We start from the raw sequence: 12,538 nt of genomic DNA, 5'->3' as shown, positions 1-12,538 counted from the left end.
CTACACAGCCGACACCCCTGTCTATTTCCTGCGACCTTGTGCCCATCTAAGAGTCACTTTAAATGTCCCTAATGTATCTGCCTCCAACACCACTCCTGGCAGTGTGTTCCAGGCACCCAGCACTCCGTGTAAAAAAAAGAGTCTTCCCTAACTCCCCTCCACTCACCTTAAATGGATGTCCTTTAGTATTAGACACTCCCGCTCTGGGAAACAAGAGCTGGCTGTACACTAGACCTATACCTCTCAATCTTACAGATCCACTGACTCAGAATCAGAATTTATTGTCATATATAAATGGAAATTTGTTGTTTTGTAGCAGTAGTGTAAATACATAAAATTGCTATAAATTAGAAAATAATTAAATAAGTGGCACAAAAGCCAGTAATAATGTTCTAGTGAGTATGGGTTCATTGTCCATTCAGAAATCTGATGGTGGAGGGGAAGAAGCTGCTCCTAAATTGTGTGTATGTCTTCAGAATCCTGTACCTCCTCTCCTATGGTATTGATAAGTAGAGGCACATCCTGAACGGTGAGGGCCATTAGTGATAGATACACTGATTGCAACTATGGCCCCTTTTCAACCCCACTCCTTTTCTCTATTTCCCTCTTATAAAATGCTCCAGGATTGCTGTTAATATGGCCCCTCTTCCGCAGTGTTACCACCCTCAATACCCACGCTCTCAACACTATCTGTGCTCCGCCAGGACTTGCTCCTTTCCAGTTCTCCATCAGTAACACAAGCTACTTTTGTTTGTAAATCCAACCTCACTATCTCTTGACATGGAGTTTTTCAATAGACAATAGACAGTAAGGTGCAGGAGTAGGCCATTCGGCCCTTCTAGCCAGCACCGCCATTCACTGTGATCATGGCTGATCATACACAATCAGTACCTCGTTCCTGCCCTCTCCCCACATCCCTTGACTCCGCTATCTAAAAGAGCTCTATCTAACCCTTTCTTGAATGCATCCAGAGACTTGGCCTCCACTGCCTTCTGGGGCAGAGCATTCCACATATCCACCACTCTCTGGGTGAAAAAGTTTTTCCGCATCTCTGTTCTAAATGGCCTACCCCTTATTCTTAAACTGTGGCCTCTAGTTCTGGACTCACCCATCAGCAGGAACATGCTTCATGCCTCCAGTCTGTCCAATCCCTTAATAATCTTATATGTTTCAATCAGATCCCCTCTCATCCTTCTAAATTCCAGTGTATACAAGCCCAGTCGCTCCAATCTTTCAACATATGACAGTCCCGCCATTCCGGGAATTAACCTTGTGAACCTACGCTGCACTCCCTCAATAGCAAGAATGTCCTTCCTCAAACTTGGAGACCAAAACTGCACACAATACTCCAGGTGGGGTCTCACCAGGGCCCTGTACAGCTGCAGAAGGACCTCTTTACTCCTATACTCAATTCCTCTTGTTATAAAGGCCAGCATGCTATTAGCTTTCTTGCACTCACCGGCTGTACCTGCATCTGATGGAACACATTGACTTTGAACGTTCACAATCCCATTTTAGAATGCCTTTCACTAGCTGCCTGTCGACTGCTCTTCAGGTAAATGCTCCATAAAATACTGGAATAAAGGAGGTGTGAGTGCCTTGAATGCGCTGCCTGCATTGGTGGTAGGGGCAGGTCGGGACATCTGGGAGTTTTAAGAGACTTTTAAATAGGCACATGAATGTGAGGAATGTTAGAGTGATTTTTGGGTTTAGGGTTATTACAGTTAACAAATGGCTTTGGCTACCAGTCTCCTGTTCCTTGAAAATGCATTGTGGATTTAATTTGGAACAAGGCATTCCTAAAAGCTGTGAATCCCAGTCCAGATGATGCTGGCGTCTGTGGTATGGATGCGAATCAGGAGGTGTGAAGTTTGTATGCAGCTTTAAAAGAAAGCATTGTCTATACTTTGTAAATATATGGAATTGTCTTTTGTGTTTAGCAAATAAATATCGAGCCCCACATTGGGACAGGAGATTTTTCCACTGAAAGCATCTCCATATGATGCCTGCAGTACTTTGATTTTATGAATAAAAAAAGCTGCTTTGTCTCTACCAGTAATTCCCTCCGGCGATTTCATTCATGCAATCACAAGGAAAATGGAAGGTAAAACATTGTAGATATAAGAGATTAGTTTAGTTGCCCATTTGAAAACTAATTTATATTGTTCAGCACATCAATGTGGGCCAAAGGGCTTGTTCCTGTGCTCTACTATTCTATGTTCTAATTAGGCCATTCAGCCCATTGAATCTATTATGACAGGTCCTGACTTTTCATATTAACATCAAGCCTTCCTCCAATTCAGGGCCTTAATTTCTAGTCAGCCCTTCACTATAACAAGCTAACAAGTTTTGATCAGTGCCACTGAAATACTCACCATTGACACTCCCTTCACTTGCTAGGCTAACGCCCAAACTTGACGTAGAACACTACAGCACAGTACAGCCCCTTCAGACCACAACGCTGTGCTGACCTTTTAACTTACTCCAAGTTCAATCTAACCATTCCTTCCCTCCATTTTTCTATCATCCATGTGCCTATCCAAGAGTCCTTTAAAAGTCCCTCATGTATCTGCCTCTACCACAACCACTGGCAGCAAGTTTCACGCACCCATCATTGTCTGTCATAAGAATTAGGCTATTTGGCCCATTGAGTCTGCTCTGCCATTCCATCATAGCTGATTATTATCCCTTTTAACCCCAATCCCCTGCCTTCCTCCCTGTAACCTGTGATGCTCTTACTAATCAAGAAATTACCAACCTCTGCTTTAAATATACCCACAAAGAGATGGCCTCCACAGCTGTCTGTAGCACTGAATTTAAACAATTCACTACCTTCTGGCTAAAGAAATTCCTCCTCATTTCTGTTCTAAATGGAGGTCCCTCTATTCTGAAGCTGTGCCCCCTGGTCCTAGATGAACCCCATTACAAGGAGGTCATCCCCTCCATGTCCACTCTATCTAGGCCTTTCCATATGTAACGGGGGGTTTCTTTTTTTTGTTACTGTGTATGTAATCAAAATGGCGTCTTTGTTTTGTTAAAAGTAGGAATGCTGGCGCCTGTGTTAATAGTAGGAATGCTAGCGTCTTTGTTATGATAAGTGCTGGAAGCTTGTTTGGGACTGTAAACTGATTGTTGGCGGGGATTTTGGGGAGTCGGCGCGATGGAGTGAGAGAGAAAGGACGGGATGCTGGAAGCTGGGCGACGGTCCCCGGCCCAAGGTTTTCGGTGATGAGAGAAGACGGAGACAGAGGAGTGTGGAGCGTCTGGTCGACCACCGTGGGGGTCCCAGGAGGCGGGTCGAGGAAGTCGGAGGGGATCGAATGGTGGCCAGAAGACTTCAGTAATTGAGCTCCAATGGTTGTGCACGAAGTGGTTTGGACTTTGATAAGTTTGGCGCCTTTTCTTTTTTCTCTTATTCATATATACTGTATCGTTAGTAATCGCTTAGTTATAGTAATCTTTATAAATTGTACTCATTAAATCGCATAAGGTGTACTGTCTGTTTTTGGGCGAGGTGGGGACATCACACAGCATCCACACCAGCTGATTACCCAGTTTGGCGGGGCCGAAGGCTGCTCCCCCTAGACTAGAACGAGTTTGAGCGATGCCTGAGGCGACCCAGGGGTTACACATATTTGATGAGATCTCTCCTCATTCTTCTAAACCTCAGTGAATACAGGCCCAGAGCCATCAGATGTCATTCCTCCTGTACTTCCCTCCAATCACCTTAAAGTTATGCTCTAATCACCTTAAAATTGTAATAAATTATATTACTATATTGTGCAGGTCAGCTCCGGCAGACAAACCACGCTGTACCCGAAGCTTATAAAACAGTGTTTAAGTTATGCTTCTCTGTGAATGTTACTTATCTGATGCTATGTGTCTGTGATGCTGCTCTAAATAAGCTTTCATTGCACCGGGCATATGTGTACTTGTGCATATGACAATAAACTTGGCTTGGACTCTGCTAATGTATGATGATGATTCTGAAACAGGTTCCTATAGGGACTACAAACATGGCATTTACTAAGCTCGAAACACCAGCAACACCCACCTGTGAAAAACTGGATGAAGTTCTTGCACTTGGATGGATTTCGGATCAGCAGGGTGTACGAGCTGCCTGCACTGTCGAACTCCATGCCGATGTTCTGGGTGCGGAGACCCACTTGCAGGTACAGCAGGTCCCGAATCGGATGCACCTCCCGCTTTCTCAGCCAGTTCGACGGCTGACCGCTGAATGGGGGGAAGGAGACAGCGATTGAGTGGGATAGTGTTTAACCTTGTAATACCTCAATTAGGTAATGAATTCAACTGTATGAATAGTATGAAAGACACATTTTATATTGTAACTTGCTACATGTGACAATAATAAAGCAATTCCAATTTACCTCTGCGGCCATGATGAGCTCCATGGAATATTGACTAGAAGACCATAAGATATAGGAATAGATTTGGGCCCTTCATTTCATTGAATCTGCTCTGCCACTCCATCATGGCTGATTTATTATCCTTTCAACCTCCATTCTATGCCTTCCCTTCAATACCTTCGACACCTTTACTAATGAAGAACTTTTCAACCTTCATTGAAATATACCCAAATGACTTGGCCTCCACAGTAATCTGTGGCAATAAATTCAACAGATTAATCACTGTCTGAATAAAAAAAATCCTCATCTCTGCTGCTTAGGGACAACTGTCTATTCTGAGGCTGTTCCCTTTGGTGCTAGACTCTCCCACTGTAGGAAACATCCTCTCCACATTTACTCTGTCTAGCCTTTCAATATCCAATAGGTTTCAATGCGATTTCCCTTCCCTCATTCTTCTAAAATCGAATTAATGCAGACCCAGAGCCATCAAGTGCTCCTCACACATTAACCCTTTCATTCTCAGGATCATTCTCGTGGACCTCCTCTGGATCCTCTCCAATGCCAGCACATACTTTCTTAGATAAGGAGTCCAAAACTGCTCACAATACTCCAAGTACTGATCAATGCCTTACAAAGCCTCAGCATTACATCCTTGCTCTTATTTTGTAGGCCTCTTGAAATGAATGCTAACATTGTATTTGCCTTCCTCACCAAAGAGTCAAGTTAACCTTCTGAGGAATCCTGCACAAAGACTCCCAACAAGTCCCTTTGCAACTCTGATTTTTTTTTAATGTTCTCCCCATTTTAAAAATAGTTTTCACATCTATTCCTCCTATTAAAGTGCATAACAACACACTTCACTACACTGTATTCCATCCGCCACGTCTTTGCCCATTCACCCAATGTATTCAAATCCTTCTGCAGGCCCCTGCTTCCTCAACACGACCTGCCTCTCCACCTACTTTCATATCATCTGCAAACTTGGCTAAAAAGCCATCAACTCCGTGAACCAAATCGTTGACATATAACATCAAAAAGCACAATCCCAACATCAACCCCTGCAGAACACAACTGGTCACTGGCAGCTGACCAGTAAAGGGCCTCTATTCCCACTGTTTGCCTTCTGTCAGTCAGCCAATATTCTATCTTGTTGAGTGGCCTCATGTGCGGCACTTTGTCAAAGGCCTTTTGAAAATCCAAGTAAGCAACATCCACTGATTGTCCTTTGTCTATCCTGTCTGTTATTTCCTCAAAGAATTCCAACAAATTTATCAGGCAAGGTTTTCCCTTAAGGAGACCATGATGACTTTGGCCTGTTCTATCATGTGCCTCCAAGTACCCCTAAACCTCATCCTCAACAATCCTCCACATCTTCTCAATCACAGAAGTCAGGTTAACTGGCCGAATTCCCATCTCTTTTCAAAGAGTGGAGTGACATATGCAATTTTCCTCCAGAACCTTTCCAGAATCTAGTGAATGGCTCCACAATCTCTTCAGCTACTTCTTTCAGAACCCTGGGTGTAGCCCATTTGGTTCAGGTACCTTTACCTGCCTTCAGATCTTTCAGCTTCCCAAGCAACTACACTCAATTCTTCCCCCTAACACACTCAAATTTCTGGCATACTGCTAGTGTCTTTCACAGTGAAGACTGACACAAAATTCTTAATAACTTTGCCCGCCATTTCTTTGCTCCCTGTTACAACAGCATCATTTTTCAGCAGTCTAATATCCACTCTCACCTCTTATATTTTTGATATATCTGAAAAAATTATATCTTTTATATTATCCACTAGCACCATATATTTCATCTTTTCTCTACCCTTGTGTTGTTTTTAGTTGCCTTCTTTTAGTTTTTAAAAGCTTACTAATCCTCTAAATTCCCGCGAAGTTTTGCAATATTATAGACCCTCAGCCACGGTTGTGCTGTCCTCTCTTTAGAAAACTTCTTTGGGATGTATATATCCTGTGCCTTACAAATTGCCCCCAAAACTCCAGCCATTGCTGTTCTGCCATCATCCCCAAGTGTCCCCTTCCAATTAACATTAGTCAGCTCCTCTCTCATGTTTCTGTAATTCCCTTTACTCCGCTGTAATACTGACTGTGCAGGCTGGCTGATGACTTATAACATTACACTGTTGATTTTGTATTCTAGCGCCATCTCAAAGTGAGGAGCGCCTCCATGGGAAATGATCCAGTTCACCTGTTAACGAGAGCAGCTTGGAGAAGAACAACCAAGTAACAATCTTGGATCAGGTGGACAGTGAGCTTAATATGACAGAATTCACACTGCAGTTTGAGAGGGAGAAGGTAAAGTCAGATGAGAAAGGCATGTTAGAGGATCTGGGGGCGCTAGTGGCTGGAGTTTCTGGGGGCAATTCGGAAGGCGCAGGATAGACACATCCCAAAGATGAAGTAGTATTCTAAAGGGAGGATGCCGCAACTGTGCCTGACAAGGGTAGTTAGAGAGCATAAAGGCAAAAGGGGGGGGGGGGGCACATAAAATAGCAAAAATCAGTGGCAAGTTAGAGCATTGAGAACCTTCTAAAAATCAACAGAAGGCAATTAAAAAGCCACAAGGAGAGATAAGATGAAATATCAGGGTAAATCTATCTGGCAGAAGGCAAAGAATGGGAAGAGAGAGCCTTTTCTGGTTGGCTGCCAGTGACTAGGGGTCTTCCACAGGGGTTGGTGTTGGGACCACTTCTTTTCAAGTTGTATGTCGATGAGTTGCATGACGGACTTGACAGCTTCGTGGCCAAGTTTGCAGATGATACAGATATAGTTGAAGGGCAAGTAATGTCAAGGAAGCAGGGAGTCTGCAGAAGGACTTTAGACAGATTGGGAGAATGGAGCAAGAAGTGGCAGAAGGAACTACATGGCCATGTACTTTGGTAGAAAGAATAACTGCTTAGACTATTTTCAAAATGGGGAGAAAATTCAACAATCAGAGGAGGAAAGGGACTTGACAGTCCTTGAGCAGGATTCCCCAAAGGTTAACTTGCAGGTGGAGCCAGTGGGAAGATAGGCAAATGCAATGTTAGCATTCATTTGGAGAGGACTAGAATATAAGAACAAGGATAGGATGCTGAAGCTTTATAAGGCATTGGACAGACGCACTTGGAGCATTGTGAGTAGTTTCGGGCCCCTTATCTAAGAAAAGTCATGCTGGCATTGGAGGTTCACAACAATGATTCTGGTAATGAAAGAGTTAATATATGAGGAGCTTTTAATGGCTCTGGGCCTGGACTCGTTGGAGTTTCAAAGAATGAGGAGGTTCTCACTGAAACCTAATGAATATTGGAAGTCTGGATATAGGAAGAGTGCTTCCTATAGTGGGCAAGTCTACGACCAGAGGGCATAGCCTCAGAATAGAGACATATCCACTTAGAACTGACACAAGGAGGAATTTCTTTCACCAGACAGTAGTGAGTCTCTGGAATTCATTGCCACAGGCGGCTGTGGAGGCAAAGTCATTGAGTATATTTAAAGCAGAGGTTGACAGGTACGTGATTAGTCAGAGCATCAATTACAGGGAGAAGGTAGGGGGAATGTGGTTGAGAGGGTTAATAAATCAGCCATGATGGAGCAGGTGCAATGGGCCAACTGGCCTAATTCTGCTCCCATGTTTTATGGATAAAGCACTAACCTGGGCAGTCCAGTGATTTCCAAAATGTAGACATTGAGGTTTGACATAATGAGTAATGAGGCATACTCTTCGGGGCTCCCAAACTTCACTGTAGATGCCTGTAAGTAGCAAAACATAGCTTCACTAAACACTTAGGAAACACGAGTGGCTCAGATGCAGGGTTTTGACCTGAAACATTGAGAATTCCTACCCTCCCATAGATGCTGCTTGACTGCTGAGTTCGTCTGGCAATTGTTGCTTTATTAACTACTCACTTGCAGGAGGGTGATTACACTGGGGATCAGGTCAAGGGTGCCAACGATACATGACCCCACTGCAAAGGGGTCAGCCCAGTTACCAGTGGCAGATGCAGTTCAATCCGGACAAGTGTAAAGCGATTCACTTTGGAAAGTCACACTTGAAGGCAGGGTACAGGATTAATGGCAGGATTCTTAGCAACAGAGAGGAACAAAGGGAATTTGGGGGCCCATGTCAAAGTTGCCGTGCAAGTTGACAGATGGTTAAAAATGCGTATGGTGTGATGGCTTTCATTAGACGGGGGACTGAGTTCAAGAGCTGCCGTGTAATGTTGCAGCTCTATGAAACTTTGGTCAGACCACACTTGAAATATTGTGTCCAGTTCTGGCCACTTCATTAGAGGACAGGTGTAAAACTTAAAAGGGTGCTGAGGAGATGTACCAGGATGCAGCCTGGATTAGAGAGTTTTATGGGGACAGGTTGAGCGATTTGTTAAACTTTTCTTTGGAGCAAGGGAGAACAAAAGATGACTTGATAGAGGTGTATAGGATGATAAGAAGCATAGATAGAGTGAACAGCCAGAGATGGGCAGAAATGGCTGATATGAGGGGGCATATTTTCAAGGTATGGGGAAGGAATGTCAAAGAGCCTGTACTATGCTACTACGCTGTGCTGTTGTATGTTCACCATACCTCAGATTACAAGGCAGGAACCAAGATGAGGAAAATTTCCTTCACTTGTGAGTCAATAGAACGATAATATCCATGTTGACGCAGTGATTGTGCTGTAGCCCATGGGATTTCCATCAATGTAGTCACAACCTTTTTTACTTGGGGTACGTTCATTAAGCTTTGTCTCTGCTCAGTCTCCCCATCCCACGAGACTGAGCTCTCCAATCACCCCCTGATCCTGGATTGAATCAGAGCCTAATCTATGTTAAACTATTATGCTGCCTAGTCCATCGACCAGTACCTGGACTATAGCCCTCCAAGCAGCTCCCAAACCTGCATCCATCACTTCCACTGGCAGCTCGTTCCACTCTCACCTCCCTGAGAGAAGAAGCTCCCCCTCAGGTTCCCTTAAATATTTCACCTTTCACCTTAACCTATGACCTTGAGTTCTAGTCTCACCTCACATCAGTGGAAAAAGCCTATTTGCATTTACCCTATCTACACCCCTCATAATTTTGTATACCTCTATCAAATCTCTCCTCATTCTCCAACACTCCTAACCTACTTAACTTTTCCCTATAACTCTGGTCATCAAGTCCCAGTAACATCCTAGTAAATTTTCTTTGTACTCTTTTGATCTTGTTGATATCTTTTCTGCAGGGAAGTGACCAGAACAGCCGACAGTATTCCAAATTTAGCCTCTCCAACATCTTGTACAACTTCAACATAATACCCCAACTCCCGTACTCAATACTTTGATTTGACTACAACCCCAATATTCAATGGCACGACTGGTTAGAAGGCTCTCCACTGTAGAAATGTTCTGGAGTATATGCTGACTGTGGTAAACTATGTAAACCTGTCTGGACACGCCCCTCTGCTGACTGCTCCTGTGGCTCCTCCCACAGACCCCTGTATAAAGGCGATTGGAGGCACTGCTCCCCCCTCAGTCTCCGGGATGCCGTGCTCCGTTTTGCTGCTAATAAAAGCCTATCGTTCACTTCCAGTCTCCAAGAGTTATTGATGGTGCATCAATTTTAAAACATGGAGAGCATTTTACGACCAGACAGATTGGATCTCGACCCACAATCCCAGGAAGCCGGCGACGCTTTCGAACTCTGGCTAGCATGCTTCGAATCGTACCTGGAGGAGATTCATGTGACCAACCCTGCCACGATGCACAGAGTTCTCCTCTCCAGAGTCAGTGCAAGGGTCTACTCCATGATCAGAGACCAAACAGACTACCAGGGTGCGATGGATGCCCTCAAAAGACAATACCAGCGGCTGGTAAACACCGTCTACGCAAGACATCGCTTAGCGACACGGCAGCAGCGGGCCGGAGAGTCAAGCACTGAGTTTGTCCGGGCCCTACAGACACTCGTGCGGGCCTGCGACTGCAGGGGACTGACGACGGAACAGCATGCAGAGCTGCTAGTAAGAGACGCCTTTGTTATGGGAATCAGGTCAGTGTACATGCACCAACGGCTGCTGGAACGCACCGATCTTACCTTACAGTCGGCGATCGAGCTGGCCGACACGCTGGAGGTTGCTCTGCACAATGCTGATGCTGTCCAGGCGTGCGATCTCCCACTGGCCCCGTGGACGCTGCAGACCCCGCAACCCGCTGGCGAGTCAACCACAGCTGCTGCCAGTCACGAGTCCGTGAAGTCCCCGCTACCCGCCGGCAAATCGACCATGGCTGCTGCCAGTCGCAAGTCCGTGCAGTGTTACTTCTGCGGACTCGAAAAGCACCCCCGAAAACGCTGCCCAGCCCGAGAAGCTACCTGCTCTAGCTGCGGAAAGAAGGGCCACTTCGCCAAGGCCTGTAAGTCCATACCACGAGCGGGGTCAAGCAGCGCCGCGTGCGAGGCATGGGGGCAGCCATCTTTGTCGGTGCCACCTTGCCCCGCCTCCGACCCACGGGTGCTTACCGGGCACCAAGATGGCGATCCAACTCTGGCCTCCGTGACCCTCGACCAAAGCGCTCCATACCAGCTTGCAAGGTCAATGATGGACATCCTGGTGGAGGGGCACAGGACTAGCTGCCTGTTTGACATGGGCAGCACTGAGAGTTTTATTCACCTGGACACGGTGCAACACTGCGGACTCGTGACACAGCCGGTAAGCCAGAGGGTCACCATGGCTTCTGGATCGCATTCCACAGACATCCAGGGGGGTTGTGTAGCGACATTGGTGGTGCAGGGCACAGAATATCGGGACTTTGCGTTACTGGTCATGCCTTAACTGTGTGCCCCTGTGTTATTGGGGCTCGACTTCCAGAGCCACCTCGAAAGTGTGACAATGGAGTATGACGGGCCCCTCCCACCAATCACTGTCAGAAATCCTCAGTTTTGTGGGACTTTGTCATATACCCCGCTACTGACCACACACACACACCGACCCACACATCCCACCCAGCACCATGCCGACAGCTGCGCTACTGACACCACTTGCAGCCTCTCCACCCTCAAGATCCCTCCCCCATCGCTGTTCACCAACCTGACCCCCGACTGTAAACCTGTGGCAACTAAAAGCAGAAGGTACAGTGCGGGGGACAGGGCCTTCATTAAGTCGGAGGTGCAGCGGCTGCTCAGGGAGGGGATCATTGAGCCAAGCACAAGTCCTTGGAGGGCCCAGGTGGTCGTTGTTTGGACCGGGCAGAAAAATAGGATGGTCGTGGACTATAGCCAGACCATCAATAGGTTCACGCAGCTTGACGCGTACCCCCTACCCCGCATCGCGGATATGGTCAACCAGATAGCTCAGTACAAGGTGTACTCGACCAGAGACCTGAAGTCCGCTTACCATCAGCTCCCCATCTGCCCGGAGGACCTCCCCTACACGCCTTTGAGGCGGGCAGCAGGTTCTATCACTTCCTGCGCGTTCCCTTCGGTGTCACGAATGGTGTATCTGCCTTCCAGAGGGAAATGGACCGGATGGTGGACCAGTGCCAACTGAAGGCCACGTTCCCATATCTGGATAACATCACCATCTGCGGTCACGACTGGCAGGATCACGACACTAACCTCCAACGATTTTTCCAAGCGGCCAAAGCTCTTAACCTCACCTATAACAGGGACAAGTGTGTGTTTGGAACCACCCGACTTGCTATCCTTGGGTATGTCGTGGAGAACGGGGTCATTGGCCCTGACCCCGACCGTATGCGCCCCCTGTTGGAACTCCCTCTTCCCACCACCCTCAGAGCCCTCAAACGGTGCCTGGGCTTCTTTTCCTATTACGCCCAATGGGTCCCTCACTACGCAGACAAGGCCCACCCCCTGGTCAAGTCCACCGCATTTCCCCTTTCAGCCAAGGCCCACGCGGCCTTCAGCCGCATTGAAGGGGACATTGCCAAAGCAACGATGCATGCGGTGGACGAGACCATTCCCTTCCAAGTAGAGAGTGACGCCTCCGACTTCGCTCTGGCTGCTACCCTCAATCAGACAGGAAGGCCGGTAGCATTCTTCTCTCGTACCCTTCAGGGCCCTGAAATTCGGCACTCCACGGTGGAGAAAGAAGCCCAGGCCATAGTGGAAGCTATTAGGCACTGGAGGCACTATCTCGCCGGCAAAAGGTTCACCTTGCTGACCGACCAGCGCTCAGTTGCGTTCATGTTC

General features: G+C 46.7%; 1 protein-coding gene across 5 annotated transcripts in view; it reads right to left on the bottom strand.

Annotated features, from left to right (window-relative positions):
• Positions 1-12,538, bottom strand: part of stk11ip (serine/threonine kinase 11 interacting protein) — a 141,325-nt gene that overhangs the window by 11,372 nt on the left and 117,415 nt on the right. For all 5 annotated transcript variants that reach the window (XM_073046236.1, XM_073046240.1, XM_073046239.1 and 2 more), the window contains exons 21-22: positions 8,014-8,111; positions 4,055-4,233 (exon numbers count right to left, since the gene is read on the bottom strand). In XM_073046236.1, coding sequence (XP_072902337.1) covers positions 4,055-4,233; positions 8,014-8,111 — 277 coding nt within the window. The remainder of the gene's footprint in view (positions 1-4,054; positions 4,234-8,013; positions 8,112-12,538) is intronic.

The sequence above is a fragment of the Hemitrygon akajei genome, chromosome 5, assembly GCF_048418815.1.
Source record: "Hemitrygon akajei chromosome 5, sHemAka1.3, whole genome shotgun sequence".
NCBI lineage: Eukaryota > Metazoa > Chordata > Chondrichthyes > Myliobatiformes > Dasyatidae > Hemitrygon > Hemitrygon akajei.
This window is presented reverse-complemented; position numbering and strand designations above follow the sequence as displayed.